Source organism: Tenrec ecaudatus, chromosome 7 (genome assembly GCF_050624435.1).
Source record: "Tenrec ecaudatus isolate mTenEca1 chromosome 7, mTenEca1.hap1, whole genome shotgun sequence".
Taxonomy (NCBI): domain Eukaryota; kingdom Metazoa; phylum Chordata; class Mammalia; order Afrosoricida; family Tenrecidae; genus Tenrec; species Tenrec ecaudatus.
The window spans coordinates 33,209,224-33,237,165 of record NC_134536.1 but is presented as its reverse complement, the minus strand read 5'-3'; the positions used below and the strand labels follow the sequence as shown (position 1 = coordinate 33,237,165).

The window sequence follows — 27,942 nt, the reverse complement described above, 5'->3', positions numbered from 1 at the left end:
CTTTTTATATACCCTGCAAGGTCTTAGAAGAAAATATAAAAAATAAATAAAAACTTTAAATTTTTAAATGTATTCCTGACTATAGAAAATGTTTTTTGGGTTTTTTTGGGTTCTCCGGAGAGTGGGGTGCCCAGGCTAACCACAGGCACACATTCTTCCCATAGTACAGTCCTTTAAAATTAATAGCACATGCAGGGGAAAACTAAATCCTTTGACGTCACTCCTGAAATGAGGAAACATAAACAGAAAAGGCTCCACTCCAGTTAAGCTGCCAAAGTTGAAGCCGATTGGTCTCTGCTTTCCTTGCCTCTGGCGACTGACAGCGCGCCCCGCCGCCTCCCGGCTGGCTGCCCGCTCCCAGCCACTCGCCAGGTCTGGGCACTGCAGCGGCTCCCGCGGTCCCAGCCCGGTCTGCGGGGGAAGCGAGGGACACCCCCACAGAGCCTTCCTTCCACCTCCTCCCTGATCACTCTCTCCGCGCGCTCTTCGGTTTCTTTCTTTCTTTTTTTTTTTTTCTTCCTTTTTTTTCCGCCTTAATTCGATTCCTAATCCTGGATGAAGTTGCTGGATTCTGCAGCACAAGTCTTCATGACCGAGCAGCGCCGCTCGGAGATTCCAGGGCACTCCGAGGCCACAGAGCTGCCACTATGGTTAAATGTCTTGTTTAATGGTTGAGGTAGGTACAACACATTTAAGCGACCAGGTAATTTTCTCTTTCCAGAAGGGAGCCACCGAGCGAGGGCAGGGTTTTGATTTTAAATGAACCTGTTCATAGACAGATATCTAGATGATTTTAACCCCCCTTTGGGGTCTGTGATTGTTACTACAGCAACCAGCTTTTGAATTTCCTTCCTTTTTTCTAGGCGAACTGACTAACCGTGATCACTTAGCCTGTGTTAACCGTTTGGAGACAGCAGGGTTCATGGAATTCACCCGGTGTCATGAGAGTTCTGAGATTCCGGCATGGACTCTGAGCCCGGCTGGGCAGGGCGTCTCAATTTTAGCTGTTGTACTTTTATGCACGCAGCATTGGTCCTCCAACACGCGTGGAGATGGGTCCTTCTGTTCCGTCCTTGCTGTTGGGAAGGGGATTCATGAGGGCTGCGACCCAGAACAAAACCTGTTCGCTTGTTGTTGTTGCTTTTCCCTTGAGTTTGTCGTGTTGGTTGTTATCAAACTTCAATATGGAAAATATATATATATATATATATATATATATATATATATATATATATATATATATATATACATATATATTAGAAAGGGGGCCGTGGGGGCTGTGAGGGATAGAAGCTGGCGATAAGACTATCATAGATCACAGAGCGATTTCTCAAAAGTGTGTCAGATGAGGGAATTATCGGGAGAAAACTCACCCTGTTTCATTGAGAAAAATAAAAGATCTCAGATAGAGAAGTTGACAGAGGAGATGCAGGAACTGATATATATATAAAGATATAGATATCATTTGTTTTTTACAAATGAAAATAAAGCATTCTTTCCTTCCGCTGTAAATTTGCCAGTGATCTTTTTCTTTAAGAGTTGAATGTGGAGTAAGACATTCACTTAGTGACTTAAATCAAGGGGCCTGCGGGCTCATTACTGATCTCTAGAGTCTGTGCTTCAGAGTGGCGATTGCAATGTTGAAACTAATCTCGTTGCCGGGGAAAGAAGGCGTGTGCATGTATATACAGTAACCATTCAGTGCCGCAGGAAGCAGGGCAGTTCTGCCCAGCACTAACCCTGCCACGTGATTATGATGTATTGAAAGGGACTCTTGGCTAAAATGTTCTCTACCCCAAGAATTACTCTCTGTAGGAGTCAATCAAGAGACAGGTGGTTAGTATGCATGCATTTTCTGATTACTGTCATACAATCACAACTAAGGATGATTGGAAACCATGACTCTGTTGTCCAGATATCTTAATTGCTGCTTTTAAAGTTTCCTGTCTGGACCCTGAGAACCAGAGATCTTGAAAAGTGGGTCAGTTTCACCGTGCAATTAAGGAAGGTATCAAGCATGCGTTGCATCCAAAGGGTGAATAAAATCGTGGAAGACCAGCGTGTACCAAGTTAGGGACTGCAAAAATATCAGCTCTGAAACGCAGGGGGCGTGCTGTGAATGGGCAGTTGCTTTTCCGCAGCGCCCAGCGGGAAAACAAGGGCTTGTGTGTTGCGGAGGCATGGCGGCAGCTCTTCCATTTCCTCTGCTTTATCTTTTATTACGGGCTGGCAAAACAAAGACAGTGTCAGTAGTTACGCCTTGATTGGCATCTTTTAAAAAAAGAAGTTGCTTTTTGTCTCAAGTAGAAGCACAAAGTTCACTGTTTGCAACTCCAAAACCTGTATCTTTCTCTTTATAAAGATTTTGGCATGACACCCGAAACTCTGCTTTCAGAATATCCTTACTCAATTGGACAACAAGAGACAAAACCAATGGTGATTATATGTCTACAAATGAACTGGGAGAAACTTTTTTTTCCTCCAAATCAAGTTACTTAGGGTAAGAGTGGAAAAATCCAAGTGGCGTCAAGGACAGACATAAATTTAGGGGAAATAATTACAGCTATTGCATCTTTTCATTCCCTACATGATGTCCCTCACAAAGCCGCCCTTGTCAGTTCTCCGTCAACCCCTAGTCAAAATGTTTCAGATTGCACCAGCCTTCATCTATAGTGCAGATGTTACATAATTTCAAACACTTTCAATCTTGGCTTAGAAGCAGAGTTTGGGGGTCAGTCCAGCCCTAAAATATAATCTAGAAATCAACTCATCAGTGGTCCAGAGGAGGTCATGCCAAACGTTGACCTGTGTTATTTCAGCCAAAGAATGTCTTACTGCAAACAGATGCGAACACAAAATGAGAAAATTTTCTCAGAGTGGGACTGTGCCACCTGGAAAATGCCTCCGCCTAGTAATTAATCTTCCAGAGTCTAATTTGTTGTTAGCCAGCCTCAAATCACAGGGGAAGTAGCTTGTTGACACTCAGAACATAGTGTTGGAAGGAATTTATTAAGTGGTGAACTAATCCAAGCGAGACTGAAAGGGACTCCTTATATTAAAGAGCATCGTCCAAATTCAGCATCAGAACAGAATTTTAAACATCTCAGATGTTAACGGGTAGTCTACGTTCCTGGAGCCAGGTATCTCAACAGAGGACCCTCCATATTCAGAAACCCAAACCCAATGAACGCACCTTCCTATGGGTTCAGCGCACGTACCCAAAGAGAAGTCCCCAAACAAGGTTGGGCTCCCTGCTAAGAGGTATATCTGGCTGAGGACAGAGGAAAGTGGTCTTTGGGGAGGTTACTGGGTCCCTCGCACAGTGATGAGACCATCCTTCAGCAGCAGGTTCCTACGGTGGCTGCCTCATTTCTTCTCCAAATTCACCTTCAGGTGCACACTTCTATCGTCTGCTTGGAGGGCTCCATTGACTCAACACTGTTGACTTCTACATACATCACAGTTGGTTCTGTCAACTTCTCTATATCCTTCTGTGAGAAGATGTCTGCTCGATAAATTGGCAGTACTTAAAGCAGTTAAAGGAATCTTGGTGTTGTAGTGGGTTACATGTTGAACTGCTAACTGCAAGGTCAGCAGTTCAAATCCACCAGCCATTCCCCCCAAAAAAGATGATGTTTTTTGCTTCCATCAAGATTTATAGCCTCAGTAACCCCAAGAGGCAGTTCTACTCTGTCTGTCAGAGTCCCTAGGAGTCAGACAGAACTCTAGGACAAGGGGTGAAAAGCAGTTGATGACTGGGGGAAATGGGGTGGGAAGGGGGAGGGGGGAGGGGATGTATAAATCCAAACTTGTGGAATTTCCATTATGTTTCAGGCATTGTTATTGATTTAAAGTGAAAATGTGCCACAATTTTAGTGTAAAATCAAGGTGTTTATGCTTCTCTACCTTTTCAAGTCATCTAGATAGCCAAGAGGTTGCTGGTGTGGTGTGTTTTTTTTTAAAGCAGGAGACAGCAAGGGACCAGGGTCAGCATGGTCATTGAGAGGCGGCCTAGCTGGATGACTTGAGCCATTCAGTCACTCTTGACCCTGGGTGCTTCCTTTGTAAAAGTAATTGGTTGTGTTGGATTATTCCTGACATCTTTTTTAGATGTAGCTTTTCCTAGTGTTCATGCTCTCAATTTGGGGAATTTTTAAATTCTAATGTCCTAGAAAACTGAACCTATTAAATTTGTATTCATAAAACATTACTGCATATTTTCTGCAATCAAAACTTGTCTGTTGGGTATGAGTGGAAAAGATAGGTATGGTTCTCACCTCCCAGTAGTTCCTATTCTGGTAGATGTCATGAACAAATTAGTAGAATCTGTATAGACAAATAAAAGAATCAAGAAGGATACGTTTAGAAGAGAGAGTGATGAAGGAAGACTACATCAAAGAGATGATCTTGAGCTACAGAAAATTTAAGAACAAAACTACATCTTCCGTGTATCTTTGTAGATGATGATGGTGGTGGTGGTGGTGGTGATCACTTGAGGACATTGTAGTCCTTTTGATGTAAAATACTTGTAATGGTGCTCTCCCTCCCATTTCACGGTGGTGCTGTTGGGTAAGCATTGGACTATGAACCTCAGGTCCAGCAGTTCAAACCCACCAGCCCCTTCCTGGGAGAAAGATGAGGCTATTTGCTCCCATAAAGAGATACAGCCGCAGAAACCCCGAATAAGGTAGCTATGTATCAGAATAGATTCGATGGCAATAGGTTTTGTTTTAGGCTTTTAAAAATGGTGTTCTTAAGAATATAATGTTAGAGAGAATATAAATGTTGCCAGATGAGGTATGGGGGGTGAGAAGCTACTTACAGCACTGAGATAGCCATTTAAATCCGTGCATTAGCATCTTCTTTATCATTTGAGTTTATTACTCCTATGAATTAAAGTAAGAGTTCTTAAAGAGCTTGGAAGGCAACCCCTGATCCCAGTAGGCATCTGGTATACGCCAGGAATGTTCACCAGCTGTGGTGGACTTGACACTAGCACAATATGATGTCATGGGAAATGCTCTTGCTGAGTGTCAGAAAACCTTAAATAGTGGCTCAGAACATCCAGAAAACACCTGTTGGAATTATGGGAAATTTCTTAAAGGATAGAGGCTTCCAATTTTTCACCCTTAAAATGAAAATGTTGAAATACTTTTAGGATGCTTTTTTTTCTTTCCAAGTTTTATCATTCACTCCATTCGGCTTAATATTTTGATATTAGCATGCACTGATGTTAATTCTTGCATTTGTCCCCTCCCTGTCTGCTCGACTTTTCTTTATAGTTTGCCTTGGCTGGGACACACAAATTTACATAAGTTCACCCCAGATTGCTCGTTGCCAAGAAAAACGAATATCCAAGCAAGACCTTGGACTTTGGGGAGATTCTGGTCCCCCCAACCTTGGCCTGTTTCCCTCCTAACAGGCTGATGTGCAGCTCAGGGCGGCAGTATTCCTCGAGAGGGAAAGGGGAAATGCTTTTGTGTTTACTGTAACTGGGGACTTGACGAGGCAGATGTGTTTTCCTTAAATGCCATTCACTGTCCTACATTTTTAATATTATTTTACTGAACGTCTTCTCAACTCTAATTTTAGTTCCTTTGATGAAGAATGATTGAAAATCTGTTGGTAGCTAGCTTGAGGAATCCTCTGAAGAAATTGTTCTGTAGATTTCCCACGGAGACGGGTCCTGGGTTGCCCACTCTTACTTCGCCCCTCTAGTGGCTTGGACGCAATCTGGTTGCTCGAATGCAAAGGTTGGTAGGACCCTACCTGGTGCCGAGCTTTCCTGCGAGGACCTCCTGAGGATGAAGGTTCAGAACAGCTGAAGCCAGGGCAGTAAGAAGCAGTGTTCATACTTGTAAAATGATATGACACAAGAAAAGCACCGCTATTCAACAATATATAATTCTAATGCTATAGAATAACATTAGTCATAAATTTAATATTATGTATACTTTCTAATACTATATAAATACCTTAACGATATGAAGGTCTAGCTCAGCGGTTCTCTACCTGTGGGTCAAGATCCCTTTGGGGGTTGAACGACCCTTTCACAGGGGTTACCTATGACCATCGGAAAACGCATATTTCCGATGGTCTTCAGAACCGAGACGCCCACTCCTGTATCCATCTCTAGGTGGGTCCGCCCACATGCAGATACACCCACATACCAGGACCCGGCGTGAAGGCTGTTACCCATGCTACAACATACTTCAAGACAAAATTTCATAAATCTGTCATTAGAAAAAAATATTTCACAATATATAATTACATATTGTTTTTGTGATTAATCACTCCGCTTTCATTACGTTAAATTTGTAACAATGAAACCACACCCTGCATATCAGATATTTACATGATGATTCGTAACAGTAGCAAAATTACAGTTAAGAAGTAGCAATAAAAATAATTTTATGGTTGGTGGTCACCACAACATGAGGAACTGTATTAAAGGGTTGTGGCATTAGGAAGGTTGAGAACCAATACTCTAGATTCTCCCACTAATACTTTATATATGTGTCTGCATACAGTAGAGAAATATGACATGAATAGCATTAGGCAATATAGCAATAAAAACGCTGTTATATATTCACATTTTTTTCCTTCCTATAAATTTCCTCCTTCCATGCTTCTTTTTCTTTGTTTTTTCCTTCGCTCCCCCTGTCCCTCTCTCAAGTTCCTCCTTTATTCCTATCTACCATTCTGGTATTTGAAAAGAGAAGACAGAAAAAAATAAAGATTAGTAATAAGGTTTCAATGAATTTCCTTTTTTTTAAAAAAAGTAAAGTTTGTTTGTAGTTTTTGCTTTCTAGTGGTTTGTAAACTCACATGAACCATTTCATCGAAATTATGGTATATATATTTTTCTTATGTATATTAAAAACCCACCCCGCTATGATTGAGTTGATTCCAATTCACAGTGATGCTCTATAGAGTTTCCAAGACTAAGTCTTTACTGAACAGACAGCTTCTTCTTTATCCCATGGAGCAGCTGGTGAATTTGAACCACAGACCTCTGTTACCAGCCCAGTGTTTACTTGACAGTATCACCAGATTTCCTTTACATATAAATAGTCATCATGTAACATTTCCTTTCTACAATATAAAAATCATCATAAATAACCCGGTGCTTCATACACACAAGAAGTGGATTCTCTTCAAAAATTGTTTATATGTGACGTAATATACTGAACAATATTAAATTGTTTCACACTCTAAGAATCTCCTTTTCCCCTGAAATAGGAGACAATAGCCAAGGGTTAGTTTGTTGCAGGGGTATGTTTCCCTGGACCCAGATGGAGGTTGACACGAATAGGCTGCCCCATGTGTCTGAATTGTTCAACTCTTGATATCTAAGGATACCACAAAATCAATCTTTTACAAACTCTTTGACTTTAACAAACTGTAGTCTAAAGGCGTATATATACGTATGTTTACTTTGGTATTATTTGTAATGAAAAGGTCAGATAGTGTATGAATGCATTAGTTAGACAACCCCATGTCATTGATAGAACTTTAAAATAAAAATGAATTATAGAACTTATTCAAAACAAAGTAGAAAGCATTGTTTACATTAAGCTATGTAGTGGATGGAGTAATTCACGCAACTAGTGCTTTTCCAATTTGAATATGATTGATACATTTTGGGGGCTTCTAGCAGGGGGCACCCTTCATTTCCCTTTCTCATTGTGCTACTTGCCAGCTGTGCCCGGTCAGAAGACAGAACCCAGTCATTCACAAAAGTGTGGTAAGCATTCTCCGCAAAGGAGATGCTGCTGCAATCGCTCCAAAGCATGCCTTGATTTAGAAAAGGTCACTCAACCTTAGGGGAAATGTTGTTTTCTCTGTGATAGAAATATCGCATATTTCTCCGTCTTCAAAGCAAGCATTCTTGCTTTTTCAATTAAACTTTAATTGTAACTTGTCTTTAGCTTTTTTTGAAACACATGGACATTAGTTATTTAATTACTATGTAACTTTAAAAATTTTTTCAGACCTAAGTTTGGAGTAGAACTTTCCGGTTAGAATAAAACAAATGAGGTGAGCATAAAGCTGATAGGAATTTATGTGGCACCCTTTTGAATGATCAGAATCGACCTTTTCAGTCCTGGAAAAAATCATTAAGTATTACACAAATAATTTCAGTGTTTACCAAGAGAAGAAGTGAGAAAGACCATCCTCTCTTTCACTGACTGTGTTGCCCCAAGTGTCCATGTATGGGTGCAGGCGAGAGCACACGAACCCAGACTTCCTCAAACTGGCAGACCAGATCTGTGTTAAAGCTTCTGACACGTTGTGTGTGTCGAAAAACCAACAGTGGGACTCTCGTGATTATGGCCTTTCCCGTCCTGGAGTTAACCTCACCTCCGCGCTAGAATAAACAACCTCCAAGATCGAAAGGGCAGCCTTTCCCCAAGGACGAAGCTCAGGAGGAGACATGGAAACGGGAGACAAAGGAGGATGTGGGATAAACGGTCGTCCATTGAGGGGCTAGCGGTGGACGAGTTCTGTCAGAATATGTATGAAATGTTGAATACAGAACTGTGTTATGCTCTGTAAGCCTTCGCCCGATTAAGATGCATTAAACACAAAAAAAGATAAACAGTGATTTGGAGAACATAGGCAGTTTAAAACATATTGTCTCCCTCGATTGTGAATCTCTCCAAATGAAATAAATTACATGCATGTATGGAATTAAATGACAACAATATATAATGCTGAGGAATTAAATTGGAGCTTTTTATGTGAAGGGAGAGGCAAGATAGTAAAAAGAAAGAAAACAGTGAAGTTCAAGGTTTGTTTTGTTTTTGAAGGAACACGGAACTTACCACCTGGTCCAAGGTCCAGCGCTTAGAGTTACTGAGAGAAGAACTTTGGGCAAGTGGTCTTGCTTGTCGTGTTGCTAAGATGTAAATTTGAAGTGAGTTATGCTTGAGTCCTAAGAATGCCTAGGATTTCCTTAGTTTGGCTTTTATACATAATTAGTAGCTGCATTTGTTCATCAGATAATGCCATTCCACTTCATTCTCAGAGCATTCCTGGAAGGTGAGTATTGGCTCGTCCCAAATTAAAACCAAAGAAATTGAGACTCAGAGACTGCACACCTAAAAAAAAAGTGGGAGTCAATCCCAGCTATTCTGATTATGATTTTATTTGTTTTTATATATTTTAAGTGAGCTATGGTAAAAATGCAGCTTTAAGCATTCCAATCATGAGTTCAATGAAAATATTTGCACAAAAATATCTTCTCTAAAAACGGCAACTATACTCAATGTATTTATGTCCAAACATATAGAGAGGAGTTTGAAAAGGCTTGTATGAAAATGGAACTAAGAGACTATGGAAATTTGATTGAATGATTAAATCGTATGACTGGCAAAGGAGGAGGAATGGAAATAGGAAATATTCCTGATATGTGAAGCATATGCCAATAAAATTGTTTTTAAGAGACAATAATATATTTTCCCACAAACTTTCTGAAAGCACCTTTGTGTGCATGGTACATTTATGTATAATATTCTATATAACGTGCATCTATACATACGATAACCAAGGATATAGAGGGGGGACAGCACTTCAATTTAAATGCATTCACAATGACCGAATCTGACACTTCTGTCTCCCAAAGTTCTGCTCTCAGAGGCATATACTGTAGAATCTGGCCGGTTCCCTCCCTGACCCTTACTAGCTGTGGGACCTGACCAAGTTATTTAATCTCTCTGTGCCTCATTCTACTCATTTATACGATGAGGGTCTTTACTGTATTTGCATCAAAAGGTCTTTTGGAATATTGAGTGAGGCTTATTTGCAAAGTGTTTAGTATGGTACACTCATCATGCAAGTGCACCAGCTGGTGTTATTTGCTTAAAAGTTTAAAAAATCATTCCCTGACTTTAGAGTCCTTCTGAGCACAGAGCTGTCGGTACAGCTAGCTCTCATGTGGGTGTGTCCCTGTAGCTTATTGTGAATCTAATGTGCAGGTTTGTGATTGAGTTTGAATACCTCCTGACCGGCTGGCTGACCATTCACGTAAATACCCTCACTAGTAACTGTCTAATCAGGTTTGGAGGTGGAGCAGTTTGTATATTGGTTTGCAAGATGCTGCATATGCATATGTATCCTGCACAGTCAAAAACCACCCAAGCAAATCCCATCCTCATGGACAACTGTACTGAAACAGGCCAGGAAAGCTAAGATCATCGACCTCTGATGCCAACTGTGTGGTGGGTAATAAATCCCATGCCACATGCCATCTGAGGCTGCAGACATCTCCGCTTCCCTGCCCTGGCCAGTCCAGACCCCACATGCCGACACAGCAACTTTCTCGTTCTCGCTTACTGCCCAGGCACTAGGTGAAAGTGTAGGAGCGGACTCATTTGTATTTCTCTCCCTTCCCTGTCCCTCTCCCTCTCTCAATTGATTTCTTGACTGCTGCTTCTATAAGCATTGATTGTGGATCCAAGCAAAGTGACATTCTTACTAACTTCAGTCTTTTCTCTGCCCATGATGTAATCCATTGGTCCAATTGTGAGGACTTTTTCTATGGGGAGGTTTTCTTTACATTGAGTGGGAATCTGTACCAAAGGTTGCGGTCTGGTATCTTTCTCGGCAAGGGTTTCAGATCCTCCTTGCTTGCAGCAAGCATGATTCGACCTTTCAAATAAATAGATCTTGGCTTTGTAAACATTCTCTATGCGCACATGAATATCTGTTATCTTTTTTCATGTATATGTGTTTGTTCTCTTATTTTCTTAATAATTATTGTTACTTTTATTCTGTTCTTCCTTTAGGGTTATTTGCTGAGGCTTTCTTTTGCAATTTTCTTAAGATATTAGTCTGGTTCATTCATCTGCAGACTTTCTGCCCATTAAATTGATACGTTTAAAGATATAAATCGTCCCCAGACCTTGCTGAATCCAGGAAATCCCCATTATTCATCTCTTTTAATAGTGATTTTCCCCGGTTCCTCTCCACTTTCATAATGGGACTAAAATTACATTTCGGCTAGAATTATTTTCCACCTTGATATCCTTTTTAATAGATATCTCTTTTTATCCTCTAGTCCCTGTGTCCTTTATTTTGAATATTTTCTTTTGACCAATATTTAATTTTCCTATTCTTTCTTGAACTATATATGATGTGTCAGTTAACTCACAAATTGATTTCTTAATCTTAATTATGCAATTTTCTGGTTCTAGAATTTTTAGGTTTTAAAATAAATATTTGTTTTAGTTCTTTTTGTTTGCTTGCTTGTTTTTGGAGCTCTAAGTCCCTGGTAGCGTAGTGGTTATGCATTGGGCTGCTAACCTCAAGGTCAACAGTTCAAAAGCACCAGCCACTCCTTCGGCGGCAGGGAAGGCATTCTACTCCCATGAAGAGCCACAGTTTTGGAAACCCACAGGGGCAGTGCTGCCTGGTCCTATAGGGTCACTGCGAGTCAGAATCAACTTGACGGCTGTGAATTTTGGGGGGAAGGCTTCTGAAACTAAGTACAGAAATGTACAGCGTCTCAAGACTAGGAGTGGGAAACCAAGAGATCAGCCATATTGATTTCCTCTAAGGACTCTGAGCCTCTTTGCTCTATATCTTCTCCGCTTCTGGTGACAGCTGAGAATCCTTGGTGTTACCTGACTTGTAGATCAATCCAATCTTTACCTTTGTTTCCAGTTGGCTGTCTTTCCTCTGTCTCTGTCTTGCTTCTCTTTTATATGAGCACCACGCATACTGGATCAGGACTCCAACTTGACCTCCTGTTCACGGACACATCTTCAAAGACTTGATTTGCAAACAATGGTCACATTCACAGGGAGGACTTCAACATATATTTTGGGTGGAAATAATTCCATCAATAACATGAAATTTCTAGGTCTCTGTCAGGACTGTGCATATTTATTTAATATATGTGAAACTATATTATTTGAATCTCTGTGTACCTATTTCTAACATTTGTTAGTGCTCTTGACTAGACCAAAGTGTCTTGTCTTTCATATGCCAGGTTATTTTTGTTGGAGTACTGGACATTGCAGATAAAAACATAGCAATAGTTTTAGGCCCACTAGAATGTTGTCTAGGAGCCCTGATGCTATAGTGGGTTACACGTTAGTCAGCTAACTACAAGGTCAGCAGTTCTAATGACCATCTTCTTCATGAAAGGACGAGGCTTTCTAAGCCTGTAAAGATTTACAGTCTTTGAAACCCAAAGGGGTAGTTCTACTCTATCCTATAGAGTTGCCAGGAGCCAAAACGGACTCCATAGCGGGGAACGGATGAGATAGCATTCTTTTTTTTTTCTAACTCTCTCGATAAGATCTGCATTTGTTGGTGGCAAGTTATCAAGGGCACTTACAATATAGATTATCTAATATGATTTATAAGGTGTTTAAAAGTGATTAGTATATAATAGGCATTATATAACTACCCTCTCCACCCATTTTTTCTCTTTCTTTGATTCCTTTAAAGATTGTGGAAAGAGAAAAAGAAAAAGAAAACATCAATATCATATATGACATAAAAGACTCCAATATACACCAAAAGTAGATTTTTAATACATTTTTTGTTTTTTCATTATAACTGAAATAAATTTAAAATGAAATTTGTGTTCACAAAAATCACATATTTATTATAAGTACATAAAAATTAAGATGCATGTCTTTAATTTCCATATTTTACTGTAGTCATTATAATGTTATGTAAAATTTTCAAAAGAATTAAAATTTCAGTATAGCAATTACCTCATTTTATAATGGCTGTTTACCAGTGAAAACCTAAAAGCCAAACTCCCTGCCAGCCAGTCAATAACAAAACTGTAACTCCTTATGAGAGTAGAAAGCCTCATCTTGCCCCCTCAGAGGTGCTCGTGATTTGAAACTGCTGACCTTGTGGTTAGCAGTCTAATGCATAACCCACTTTGCCATCAAGGCCCCATCTTTATCAGTAGTACTTTAAAAAGCATCATTACTATCCCAGGAAAATCTTAGATTAATGAGTTATTTATAATAAACTCTTTCATTTCCACTTAGCACTCCTAATCAAGGATATTGACCAAAATGTACCATTTAATTCCTGATTTATTATTTTCCGCATGGAAATTAATGTTGTCTTAAATAGTAGTCAAGATAAGTTAGCTACCGTAACTTGTTAGCAGCATTATTTTTATTATCCAAATTGTTTTTCAGTTTACAGCGTCCATGCAAACAAATCTAATTCTCTGAATAAAAATGAAATTGACTCAATGGCAACCAACAAGTTTTATGGAATGTAATGTTTTCCATTAGTAATGTCATAACTCACAAAAAAATTAGTTAATATTAAGCCAAAAGATTGAACTAGTTCATGAGTTTTTAAACTGACTAAATATTTTTAGCTTTAACACATTACAGACGACAGCAAAGAGTTACTGAAAATTACTGAGTGACGAAATAGCAAATGGGAACATTTTTTATTTTACAGGTCCTCAACTTCTTGTGAAAGGGCATTTGAATTATTTTTCCTTCATATTAATACAGTAAACATTTTTACTGTGTTCCATCTTTAAAGAAATAAAAGCCAGTAATTGAAGGAATCCATAAAGGAATTTTTCAAAGGTAATTTTATGCGCTGAATTTCAGTAAAAATAAACAAAGAACCTTGGTATTAAGACCTGAGATCTTGACTGTTCTGTACTTCAGATCTCATTTAACAATGAAATAGACCTAAAATTTATGTCAAGAGGTCTGAATTCATAGCCTTTTTTTAAATGAGCATTTCACACTAGGAGAAATATTTCAGTGTGACTGGAGTCATGTTCAAATTCTACCAAAGACTTCTCTGCATCCTTGTCCTCGCCTGGAGCCATGTGTTTCTCTGGTCAAGGCCAAGATGACCATGCCAACCATTTTCCCTTGGCACATAGTGATTGATTATTTCCAATATCACTTTTGAAAGTTTATACTTTTTAAAAATTTAAGAGAATGATCCGGAAAATCAAAAGTAGAGAAGATTTTTTAAAACAAAATACTTGTTGTAGGAGCTGCCATTGAGACCAAAGACAGAAGGCTGGTGGGCTTTTTTGTCTGTGTTTCCCCATGGTGCACGGGAGGCACAAGAAAGCGCTCAGAACGCAACCCAACTGAATTTAGACACAAGCTTCAATGCAATTGAACGTTAAGCACAATATTCTACACCAGGGGATTTCCAAGGGCTCATGGGGGGGGGGTGGAATATAAAGATAATATAATTTTTCCATAAATTTTTGAAGGCCCTCATATTCTGTGTACTGCTTAGTTTAGCCTAACTGATTTTAGCATGCTGGTTCAATTGCTTATTACTGAGAGAGCCTCCGAATAACTATCAGTTAATTTGTGTTTCTTAATGTACTAGGTTGTGCACTTATTCAGGTGTCCACATATAAATAAATACGTGTAGCAAACCATTGAAATCAACATTTTTGTCAAAACAGTTAAAAATTAGCAATTTCATGTATGTGCATACACATACATGTACAGATGTGCATGCATTGAATATACACATATACACAGAAAATGCTACCAGGGTATGACTAAGGAGTAGTTATCAGGTCCCTGATTGAGTTTAGAATTAGAATTATTTTCAATAGCTAGAACTGGATAGACTTTCATAATGTGGGCACTTATAAAGTGTATACACACATTTGGGATGCAGCTGGGTAATAAGTACTATGTCTGCTGTATGTATTGTGTGCACGTCACTTAAATAAAAGAAACGAGAGAAACTGGTGACAATTAGCCTGTTAGCTTGCTTCACTAAGGGGCGGCATTGGCTCAGTGAAGACCATGTCTACTGAAGGAAAGGAGATGGAATCCAGAGTTTGGGTGCGAGATCAAAGCTGAGCCTGGATTTGTCGATACATATGTGATTGAAAGCCCTGGGACCGGATGAGACCACTTTGGAAGATGATGGAAATGACCGGGGTGGAGGACCAGCCTTCCACCAGTAGTGAGAAGTCAGGAGGAGGAGGAACCAGGAAACGAGTCAAACGTGTACACATCTGCCTTTTGCGTGGCATTCCCTATATTGTGGGAGCCCTGCCAAAGCTCGAGCGATGGAAGACTGCTCACACATGCAAGGCCTTTATGCATTTCTAGTGGGGAGGAGCCGAGGCTCCCGCCGGGCCCTGGTAGCAAGCACTCCCCATGTATACTTGAGAATGGATGTGGTCCTAGTATGGAACTCCATGTCTACTCTCAGGTTTGCTTTGCTTTGTTTGAAGAGCAATCATAACTCTATGTGACCCCTAATGATGGGTCAGTCAACTCTTTACAATCACGTCACTATCAGCTTTTTCTTTGTAAGAAAGGATTCCCTGGTCAGGAGCAATGGTTAAAATCCTGGCTGCTCACTCAAAAGCCAATGGTTTGAACCCACCAATGGGTACCTGGAAGAAAGAGGTGACAGTCCATTTCTGTAAAGACTTATACATAACTAAATACATACACAAGCACACTGCCACCAAGTGGGTGCCAACGCATAGCTACCCTATAGGACGGGGTAGAACTGCCCCCATGGGTTTCCGGAAACTTTATGGGAGTAGAAAACCTCCTCTCGCCTCCTCTGAGCAGCTGGTGGTTTCAAACTACTGATCTTGTGGTCGGTAGCTCATTATCTAACCCACTCTCCTTTCAGGCCTCCTGTTGTAAAGATCTACAGCCTTGGAAATTCTATGGGCAGTTTTTTCCACTCTGCCCTATGTGGTTGCTATGATTCAGAATTGATTCGACGGTTGTGAGCGTACTTGAAAGTCTGAGCGTTTCCAGTACACAAATTTGTAGGGCCTTACCATTTGCTGTCATTTGACCCGTTTTAGCGTCGTTTCAGTTTTTAATATGTTCTTTCTTTTTGATTGAGATTCTTTTTCTGTTTTATTTTGTCATTATTGTTGGGTTTTTTGTTTTGTTTTGTTTTTTGTTTGTTTCTTGTCTTGCTTTGTATGATTTCTGCATATGAAATCCAAGGTAGGGAGAGCTATGGAGACAGTGACTCGTGTAATAAGTAACCTAGGGACATGGCAGGGAGGTGGGGACATGGGGAGCTAACAATAATGAGTGTGAGAAGAAGGAAAGCGTTTTAACATTGATGGTCGTGGTGAACTGTTGAACTGTTGAATTGTATGATGTGTGAATTTGATCCTGGTAAAACGGTTACAAAATTTAAAGCTATTTTTGGTATAAAAGTCAACCATAGGAACCATAGGCGAACCACCCCACTGAGGCATGGTGAGTTGATTCCTAGTCAGGTCACAAAGCCTGTGTGATCCCCAATGGCATGAAGTCCCCGTGCAATGAGCACATAGATCTTACTGCTTTACGGGGATGCTTTCTTACTGCTTTTATGTCACAGAACCATTTTCTTCTTCTCCTGTTTGGGCCGACCTGATCCTCCCAGATAAGGACCAAGAGTTGCCTGTTGGCAGAGAGTGGAGAGGGGCCAGGGAAAGGTAATCAGCGGTTGTAGAAATTGTGTGTATATGCATGGAGGAAGGGAATCCTAGGCGACAGGCAGGCGATCGGAAATGGATCCCGCCTTTGACCACTACCTACACTACAATATCTAGAAAGCTACCAGGTTTCTGTGAATCCGCTGCCCTGCTTTTCAGATGAATTCCAATAATTCCCGAAAAGTGTTGTTCTAAGAACCGGTGGTGCAGTTAACACACCCTGCTGTTAACTGAAAGGTTAGTGTGTTGAGTCCCAGGGAGAGCGTGAAAGAAGGGCCTGGTTGAGGTGTTCCACCCCTGCAAAACCCGCCGTTGAAAATCCCATGGTGCGCAGTTCCACGGGTTAGAATCCTTTTAACGACAAATGGTGGCAGGCGAGGTAGACACCAACATACACATAGGAATATGCGTGTGTATACAGATTCATTGTCATCGAGTCAACTCTGATTCATAACGGCCCTCAAACATCTGGGCAGTGGTGGAGATGGTGGAAGGATCTATGTCATGATTATCTACCCTTCATTATTTCTATTCTTCTTATCTTGTAGGCTCCTATCATCTTTGTTTCTTATTTGAGTGACTGGCACTTAGGGAAAACTGAGTGGCAGGATTTTAATAATGGGGAGCAGTCATGAAAGGAAGGAAGGAAAGAAAGCAGTCAAAATGGGAAGGAGATTCAAAAGGAAATGAGTTCAAGGAAGTCAGAGGCAGGGATTTTTTTGGGTTGTTTGTTTTCAAAAGTAACTGGATGATGAAGTCACCTGGTTTTTCATTAGCTCGTCTGATTGTTCCTCACAGATGCCTCAGCGAGTTGTCAAAAACGATCTCACTCCAGTTTTCTCCAAGGCGGAAGAGTTCAGTTGCCTTGGCGAGTTGCTACCTTATGCAAATAAATTCAGCAACATCCTTATAATTTGCCTCCAGAAAGCAATCTAAGAGTTCTTTTTACAGATTGCAACTGGCTATTTTACTGTCGCTCCATGTGTTCGTCCGGGAAGAGGCCTACTGAAGAGTTCCCAGTGTTATCAATTGCTCAACTGGTCTCATGCGGGACCAGCCACACCACGCTAACACGGCTTTGGGCTCTTGAGAATGCTTTTCAGACCATACATATGAGGTTGAGTCAAAAAGTATTGCTGCTGGGCCCCAGCTCATGCATACCTATTTCTCTTTTTTTTAATACCACAATTACTTAGAATTATGTAATTACTTAGGATTGCATAATTACTTTGAATGAGTATTTTAAATTTCTCAGCGTGGGAGGTAAAGAAGAGGTTGTCTGTGTCACTACTGGATTCTAAAGTTTCATTCTTTGGAGTCAGGGAATTTTGCTCGTGTAAAATTACTCTTCAGCTTGTTTAAGAGTTACTTTATAGCTTCATAAGTTGCAAATTTTTGCAAAAGAACATCCCATGGAAGAGAAAAACAAATGTATTTTCTCTAATTGTTGGAAATTGTATTTATATAGGTCAATCGTGGGGACTGTGTTGTCAAAATCATCCTTTCTCCACTAGTGTCTTGTCTGCTTGATCAATTCCCTAGGACGGGCCTATTAAATCTCTGTAGCTATGCATTTATAATCTCCTGCTACATCTATGGATTTGAGAAATTTTCCTTGCCAATCTGTCCATTCTTGCTCTGCACACTTGGAAGCTGGCTGGGAAAGACTGGCAAAAAGGCCAAACCTCCATAATTGTCATTTCTTTCATCCTAAAATTATTCGTACTATGAACTCTGCTCCATTTAATAGCAAAAGCTGCTATTTCATTCTTTTACCTATTGTTTCCCTGGCATATCTTTTCTTTCCTTTGTTCTTTTCTTTTTAACCTCCTTACTTCCAACATTTCTCTGAGTTTATTGTGTGTGTGTGTGCGTGCATTATGTGTGCCTTTATAAAACAATATGATTGTTAATGCAACTGGAGACTTGCTGTCTTTGCCCTGTAGCTACATTCATTCAGACCGATGGTTTGTTTATTTGTGCAGGTTTAACAGTGGTTTGCTGTTCATTATTCTTTTCTGTTACTTCTTTATCTTCTTTTGCTGGGCTTTCTCCTTGAAGGACTGGGCTTTATAATGCTTTGCTTTCCCTCCATTGGGTCACATGACATGTGTTATTTTTATGGCTTCAGTGAGTACCCTTAACTTGCTTGTTTTTAATATTTTCATATTAGAATCACAGTATAAAATGTTTCTGTTCATTCAATATCGTTACCACCCTTCAAAGCTACAGAGGGAACTTACTTGAACCTAATTGTTGCTGAGTCCGTTCCCCAACTCGAGGCCACTCTGTGCGTGCCAGAGTAGAAGTGTAGGGTCTGACACAGTGGCTGCAGCAATGGGTTCACACAGACAGAGAGCTGTAAGGCGCAGCACCGAGTGGTGTTTGTCAGGTGCACGTAAGTTGGACACTGTGAGTTGGATCCCACTTGAAGGCACCTAACAACCACCAGGTTTTCAGGAGTCAATCGCCACGCTTCACTTGCGAGGGGCCTCTGAGTGGACGCTGGCCTCCACCCTCTTGGTAGCAGCTTTCACTACTCACTGTCCACTGTCTGCACTGCCCAAGGACCTAATTATCATAAATCAGAGGACATTTACACCCCCTACCCCCAAGCAAAACAGGTTAGTATTGTCGGATATGTGAGCGCCATCTTGTTTTTAAGAACCCCAGTGGCATCATGGACTAAGCATCGAGCTGCTAACGGACCAGCCACTCTTCAGGATAAAGATGAGGGGTCTGCGCAGTGCATAGCCCACCATAATTCACATGCATCCATTCTTCTGCTATCTCGTTGTCCTTGGCCATTTCCCCATGCTTACGAGAAGATACCAAAAAGACCATGGTTGGGATCAAGCATCCCTTCATCACTGAAATGACATCTGTACATTCAGAAACTTTAAAGAGGTATTTTGTAGCAGTTTATACAAAACATTACTTCATTTGAACCACTTAGTCTTTTAAACTTATTTTTGTAAAACTCCTATCGATAGACATTTGTTTACAGGATGTCACAGTTATAAAGAATATAATAAATATTAGTTCTTATGTTCTTGCATTCTCATGCTAGTCTTTCTATGGAAAAAATCTTGTAGTTGTAGAATTTATGGGTTAGATTTTTAGCACATTTAAACTTCAGAAAAAATATTATAAAATTACTTTTACTAATGGTCAAGTCTTATGCACAATGTGAGGCTACCTTTTCCCTTAGCCCTCATCAATGTATATTGATCATTTGATTCCTTGACAATATGGCACTGAAAAATGATAGATCACTTTAAATTGTAGTTTATCTGAATTATTACTGAAGATAGGTAATTTTACATTTTTGTCCTTGTCGGTACTCTTATTCTGTGAATTGCTTGCATAACATCTGTTATATTGTTATTAGCCTATTCATTTTTATTTGATTAATGGAAGCCTTTTATATTTTGAAATCGAGTCCTTTCTCCTATTTCTTAAGTATATTTTTGAAGGTTATATTTCATCTCTTGAATTTGTTTATTGTGTTTTATTTCCCCTGAAAATTTTTATGTAACCAATTTCATCCATTTGACTCTGTGGCTTCTCATTTTCAGACCATGCTTTTCAAAATTGCAAACCATTAAAAAGTTAAGTCGTTATTGAGTGCTTACTATGAGCTAGATATACCATGGCATGGGGGGGGGGGCGAGGAATAAAGATGAATAAGAAGCTTTCTATTACTTCAAAGAGTATCATATTAAATATAAAATATTTTGTTCTGTAGAAGGAATGAAGTAAATAGACCTTTTCCCCAATGCAAATAAACAAGGGAACAGATAACAATTCTCCAGATTTGTGTATTTTTAAAAGAAAAACTTAAGCCAGTCAAAACATCAACAAACATAGTAAATAATAATATTTAGAACCGAACAGCAAAAAAGCCAGGTTTAGAGCTCAAGGTCTGTTTACCTACTAATCCAGCCTCAAACATTGCTGCTTCTCTATGGAGGCAACTCCTACAGGAATCACAAAAAGAGAAGTTTTTTTGTTTTGTTTTGTTTTGAATGAATGTTAATGTTTAATCAAGACTTGTCTCAGTAGCATTTTTAGACACTGTATGAACAAGCTGATAAATGTGATGCAAGAGAAATACTGTCTGAGGCGTAACCCCGACTTTAAGAAAACATAATTGGAGAGGCAAACTATACCTAAGTGAAACACCCAGAGAATAATTAGAAGGCAAAATAGTGTGGGGCAGAGAATGATCCTCAGCGTTCATACTAACTCAATGTAGAGCTCCTTAATGTACAGTGTTTCAGATCATGATGACATTTGCTGACAAAGAATTCTTCAACAGAAGGAAACATAAATGTAAATAAAATGCATAGGTATAACATCATATAACAATTTCTGCTGCTACCATTAGGTGACATCAAGTCTGACTTTTACTTATATGGTCCCCAGTGATGGGGGACCACTACCCACACCCACCCCCACAGATTATTGTTAGGCTTTAAATTTTACAGAAGTAGTCTTTCACTCATGAAGCTACGGGTGGGTTAGAATGGACAACCTTTTAATTAGCTTAAACATTATGCCAGTAGGGTTCCTTTGAAGTATAGGGGTATATTTTAATACACACACACACACAGAGGGCACACCCCTGAGACACCAGAGTGGCAGCAAGCGTCTTTGCCAAACGTCTCCCCCAGGAACGACACTCAATATCAAGCCACCATAACTAGGGTCGATCTGTGAGCAATCTACGTGAATGCTATGTCACCTTTTAGTGTTGTTTGGTTTGATTTAGTAGGTCGTTCGGGGGAGCCTAGAAAAGCTCAACAAGTGTCTGATATAAGTGGTTAATTATTTCTTCTTTGGACTTCTGAAGGTTCGCACAGGACCACTCTACGTTCAGAGAGCAGAGGAACTCTTGGGAAGGTGCACACACAGACATCTCTTCTGCTCTCCGAGCGTAGGTGCCATTGGGTCCACTCTGACTCATAGCAACTCTATACGCACAGCAAATGACAAGACTCTGCTCCCTTGGCGTTTGTGCAAGTGTTAGTTTGGGCAATTGTGACTGCTACTGGGTCAACCCACCTTCCTCCTGTTCACTAACCCTCTACTCTGATGTCCTTTTCCAGGGACTACCATGTCCAAATTCATGAGACAAAGTCCCACTATCTCTACTTGGCGGTGCTTCCTCCAGCACATATCTTTTTGTCCTCTGGCAGTCCAGGGTATTTTCAGTATCCTTTGGCAAGTCCACAATTCAAAGCTATGAGCGCTTCTCCAGTCTCCCCTAGTCAGTGTTCAGCTTTCTCATGCAAGTGCGGGGATTGAGAAAACCATGCCTTGGATACCCCCAATTCAATGATGAAAAATGTTATCAGTTAAAAAGAAATACATATATATTAACATTTTAATATAAACATATACCAACAATGTAAAGACTACCCGGGAGGCTTGAGTTCTTTGGTACTGTAGTGCGGCAGAACAGTGAACAGCCCAGGAAGGTAGATGTGCTAGAAAAACCATTCATCTTTGTTTCCAGAGACATATGGCACTGAGGTTGCTGGCATGGCCCCCTCCTACACCTGGCCCATCAACCCTCCTGGGCTTCAGTTGACCAACACCAGAACAGATTCAGAGGGCAGAACAAAGGAGAAAACAGCAAACTACAGATAATCTTCCAAACAGAAAACAAAATCTACTTAATGATGGAATTTCTGCTCATGGTCACAGACATGTTGGTATATAATTTAAGGTCTCATAGATTTAGTCATCCAACAAAACAATTGTTGAATACATACTCTACGCCAAGCACTCTATGTTTAGATAGAAGTCTAGAGTCACTTTGTAGTCCGTTCCAGGGAAGCAGAATCTCAGGCAAGACGTGTGAGCCAAGAACATCGCAGACGCGGTCTGAATGCTCGGAGGATGATTCAGACTGAAAGTGTGAACACTGAAAGTCAAACAGAAGGGTATACAGAAATACGTGTGTCTTCCTTCTCGTGTTCTGGGATTCAGAAAAGAATCATTGGCTCTCGCCTGCCACTAGATCTTAAAGATGAGGGAGAGAGAGGAATTACAGGTGCTCAGCAAAGGGCATTCTGAAGTGCTTAGCTGAAGAATTTCCCATTGGGGCTGGCAGGGGGTTATCTGGGGCAAGAGGGCCTATGGAGATCAGCTTTAAAGTTCTGCAGGATCGCCCATAGCTGGCGATGCAAAGATGCAAACACACTGTTTCCACCAAGTGCTGCTCAGAGCAGTGGCTCTTCCTGGTGAACAGGAGGGAGATGCAGGGAGTGAAGAAGGGGGAAAGCGAGAGGGGTCTGGATGCTTTCTCTGCATGCTAGACTATAGACCTGGGGCTGATTCTGACTCACAGCGACCTTGGAGGGCAGAGAGCACCGCTCCACAGAATTTCCGAGGCTACAGTCATTACGAAGCAGGCAGCCTCAGCTCGGTACCTGGAGAATTCCAATTGCCAGCCTTTGGGTTGCAGCTGAGACATAACCTCCGTGCCACCGGGCACGGCTAATGAGACGACAAAAGCATATAGCTGCTAGCTGTTTCAATCCCAGGGATGCCGGAGAAGAAGGGGCTGCTTCGGTTTCCAGAGCACATCTCAGACCAGGCTGGGTGTTTGTACATTTGACTCAGTGTAACTGAGAACCGGGAAGACCAGAGCCACCCTCCCCCCCACCCCCCAACGAGACTGCATCATTGGCTTTTATCGCATTGAATTTGGGGCTATGCGTGTAGTGACCTGTGTGGCTGCATCAGGCTGAGGCCGTGGTGGGTGCCGCCTAGTGGACTTCTGCTCATAGGGACCCCAGTGGCAGAGGGTTCCCTGGGCTGTAGTCTGTACAGGCCGTTAAATGTGGAGCTACCGGTGATTTAAGCATCAACCCTGTGGTTTCCATGGTGCCACCAAGTTACGTGGGGCCTATCTTTTGAGATAGCCTGGAGTGGCATCACTGTGCTAGCAGCTAGCTAGCTAATAAAAAGCAGGAAGGTCCGTTCTGGTGCCTGCAAGCTAATAGCCACACCCTGAGACATGTGTGATAACCGATACCTTTGCCATGGCCTGTCCTACAGCAACCCTGCACCTGTCAGCTTAGAGCAGTGGTTCGCAACCTCCCCAAGGCCATGACCCTTTCATACAGTTCCTCATGTGGTGGTGACACCCAACCATAACATTATTTTCGTTGCTACTTCACACTGTCATTTTGCTACTGTTATGAATCGGGCGGCCCCTGTCAAAGGGTCGTTCAAGCCCCCAAAGGGGTTGCGACCCACAGGTTAAGAACCGCTCCTGCCTTAGCGTCATCTAAGGCTTACTAAGTCTTAGAGAGTGATAAGTAGACAGCAAAGCTCAAATTGGGGGTGAAGAGGGCAACTTGCACAGATACCAGATGGCATCTGTTGGCAAGTCACTGACATCTCACTGGACCCCACCCCCACACCCCTTGCCTTTCTCTATACTGTACCGCATTTAACATGAAAGGAACTCATGATATTCTAGAAGAATGCAGTTAAAATAATGTTTTTCTGTTGTTGAAGTAATGACACAATTTAATTTGTTCATGTTGTTTGTTTGTTTGTTTTAAGCATGAAAATGTATTGCAAACAAGCTTGGAGAAAATATCTCTACTTAACTTTTGCTCCCCTCCCTCCTGCTTTCAAGTTGTGGGACAGGTTTAGCATAAGCAGACTCTCTCTTTTTCTTTTTCTCTTTTTCCACAGGGAGGTAAAATCCTTTGTCTCTCTCTTTAAGAACACGATTTGAAACCATTCTTCAAATCAGTCTCCAACTTGCAGCCCATGATTACATTTGGGACAAGAAGTCCAGCCAGCCAGAGCAGCTGGGCTGATTTGTGGAGGAAACGCAGGCAAAGCCTTTCCCGTGTGAGGATGGTGACTCCCTCCTATTGGGCACCACAGGGCGCCCAGAGCTGCTTACAGCGTGCAGTGACCACCTGGGGACGCAGAGATTTGTTAAATTCTCTCCTGCCTCCCCTCGTGCTTCAGAGTGCTGAGGAAAATCTTCTGCGTACTTCATGTGAAAAAAAAGAACTGTCCTCAACTGAGAAAATATTATTTTCAACTTTTCGTGCCCTCTGCGTTTCCCATGCCCCTGTTTTTTTAGCCTCGGTGTAAAATCACATCCCACGCAGTTACTTTCCGTTTGAACATTCTGCGTTTGTCTCTTTCCAGTCATCAACTCTTCTGCCCCAGTCCCCTCAAGCAGTTCCTCCATTTACACCTTATGCGATAAATAAATCCACTGCACAGACTACACAGACGGGTCAGGAGACTGTTGCCCTGGCATTTCTAGCTGCAGCCATTTTCATTTCCTGAACAGGACAGTGCAGGGGCTGACGACAGGGAGAGAGGTGTTCGCTCTTTGTAGCGTGTTGGTGCAGTTTTTGTAAATCTGTGTCTGCATCTGGCGGGCAACTTCAGAAGGCAGGCTCTCCTGCGTTTGATGTGTCGTTTCTATTTAGTTCATTTGATCCATTCTACGCAATGATTGTGGCATCTGGTGCTGGCTGAATGTTTCCCAGGACTGATGGAGGCCTCAGTTTGTCACTAGGTACCCCGCTTTTTGACATTTATGTGCCGTTGTTCCATTGTCATGACCTGAAAGCTTTCACTGTTTGTGCGGAAGAGGGTAGTGTGCTTCTCTCCACAAGGCACACACGAAATATTGGGAGACACGTCTCTTCTTAGTCAGAGGAAGCATCCTCAATTGTTCCAGGCATTCTTCAATTGCCAGGGTTTCCAGGCCCCTCAACGTTCATTGTTTCGATTTTCGGATGCATGCCCATCCGTCAGGTTTCTTTCACCATTGACCAGGACAAACAGACTGCTCATACACGCTTTCTAACCATCCCTAATGCATTCATATGAACCCCACCTGTCTGTCAGTGGAGGTTTGTGCTCACTTCAAAGGTTGGGTGTTTGAATCCACATGGAGGCATCTCTGCCGAAAGACTGGGTGATCCACTTCTGAATAGTCAGCCACAGAAAGCCGAATGGAGCAGAGTTCTCTTAGAGAACTCACTCTGAGTTACAATTGACCCAAAGGCCAGTGAGCCTGTTCCCCTCACGATGGGACAGAATATAATCACCTTCTCTGAGACATACAGGCCCCCGCCCCCATCTTGACTTGAATTTCCAGTAAGGTTTGCTTCTTAAAGAAGTGTTTGTTGGTTGGATGTGACCCTACCACAATGTTGTAGGGTAGCAATTGAGGCAACTACTTCCTATCTCTGAATCTTGAGACGGTGACTCCAGCTGAGGTGAAGTCTCCTCTATCAAAGTGGATTTGAAGATGGACACATAAAGGGGGTGATATCTGGTTCATGGGCACTAAGCAGACTCTTTACCTGTACTTGGGAGGCCAGCTTAAAAGATTACATGGTATGCGGGCAGAAGTCTGCCTTTGTCTTGGTGTTTATATTAGTGGACTCTTACAACGTTTTCCTTTTGTGATTGACTAACTTCACTCAGTATAATGGTTTCGAGGTCCATCCTTGGCTTGAGGTGTTTCATCACTGTTTTTCAGGGATGTTTGTACCAAAATTCCTTTAGCCATGTTTCAGCTAAGGAGCCTTTGGGCTGTTTACAGCTTCTTGCTCTTGTGAACTGTGTTTCAAGGACCATGGCAGAGCATGCATCTGTTCATCTTCTGCCTCTTACTTCCTTAGAGTATCTGCCCAGCAAAGGTATTGCTGGTCCTTATGGTGTTTCTGTTTCCAGTTGTTTTAGATGTTGTCATGTCAGTTTCCACGGTGGTGACACATAGTTACAAGTCCATGAGCAATGTATAAAAGTTTGAATCTCTCTGCACCCTTTCTCACAATTGTTGTTCTTTGGTTTTTGTTTTTTTTTTTTTTAATCAATGGGGCTATGACGTGAGTAAAGTGGATCTCCTATCTGTTTTTATTTGCATTTCCTGAATGGCAAGAGCTGGTGAGCATTTCCTCATGTGTTTGTTAGACATTTGAGTGTCATCCACTGTGAATGGTCTATTCTTGCCCTTTGCCCATCTTTTAATTGGATTTTTTTATTATTGAGATGTTTCAGATTTCTATAGATTTTATTAATTAGTCCCTTGTCCATTGAGCCATTGCTAAAATTTTTCCCAGCAAGTGGGCTCTTGTTTTACACTTTTAATGAGCTCTTATGTTGTGCATAAACTCTGTCCATTTATCATATTGTATTAGATGGTGTGTTTCTGTGATTTTGAAAGCCGTGTCCCCGTATTCCAAATACCAGCTGGGTCACCCAAAGTGAACAGGTTTCCCAAGAGCTTCCAGATGAGGGGGAAAGAATAGGCTGTCCACGTACGAGACATTAACCACTGAAAACGTTGTGGACAGAATTAATCTGTCAGATACAGACGGCCTAATGAGTAGAAGCAGACATTGCCCGGGATACTGCCAAAAGATGAAGCCCTCAGGTCAGAAGGCTCTCAAAACATGGCTAAGAAAGAGCTCCCTTCCCAAAGTAGTGCCAACCATTGTGATGTGAATGGAATAAAGCCTGTGGGCGTAACGCCTTCGGAATCTTCATTTGCAATGCTGTCTGGGAGAAGGTAACATCTATCCACATGCAAGGAAGCCCAGTCAATTCAACTATTACTCAAATTTGGGTACCAACCACTAAAGCTAGTGATGGAGACACTGAAGAATTCTACCAAAGGCTTCAGTCCAAAATGGATAAAACATTAATCAAGATGCATTGATAATTATTGGGGATTGGAATGCCAAAGTTGGAAACAAAGTGGAAGAAACAGTAGTTGGAAAATATGGTCTTGACAATAGAAACAAAGTTGGCTATCCCGTGATAGAATTTTGCAAGACCAATGACTTATGCATAGCAAATACCTTTTTTCAATAACATAAATGGGTCTATCACATGGACTTCTTCAGACAAAATACACGGAAATCAGATTGACAACAACAGTGGCAAGTTCGGTATCAGCAATAAAAGCAGGCCAAGGTCTGGCCGTAGAACAAATCATTAATTTCTCATATGTAAATTCAAGTTAAAGCTGAAAAAAAATGAAAACAAGTTCAAGAGAAACAAAATAAGACCTTGATTGGGTGGGTCTGATTGAATCTACAGGCCTGGGTGGGAATGTGCATTCTCAGGAGGGTGGGCTCACACCAGAAGAGGAAGTCAAAAAGAACAAAAATTAAAATATTATGCTAGAACAAAAGTACAAAAAAATGAAGAAAATAAAATCCAGTAAAAAATGAAACTACTGTGGGTGGGGGTTTCAGCTACTTTTGCACTGGAGAAAGAGGATGGAAAGAGGAGAAAGCTACATGAGAACAGTGTAGCTTGGCTCCTGAAAATATCTGCATCCGTCTGCCCGCTCAGACTGCTATCCACTCAGAGCCCCCAGAGGTCTTCAGGGTGAGAGGTTTGGCAGCTGGGTTACCTCAGATCCAGCAAAAACCAGCTGTGCCAGAGAGGAGCGGCTCACAGAAACAGCTTATGCTGTT

At 41.3% G+C, this 27,942-nt stretch overlaps 1 protein-coding gene across 1 annotated transcript in view; it reads left to right on the top strand.

Moving 5' to 3' along the window:
• Positions 1-283: 283 nt before the first annotated feature.
• Positions 284-27,942, top strand: part of PDE7B (phosphodiesterase 7B) — a 349,734-nt gene continuing 322,075 nt past the window's right edge. Inside the window, exon 1 of the mRNA XM_075554498.1 lies at positions 284-676. Within this exon, the coding sequence (XP_075410613.1) occupies positions 656-676 (21 nt within the window). The 5' untranslated portion in view covers positions 284-655. The remainder of the gene's footprint in view (positions 677-27,942) is intronic.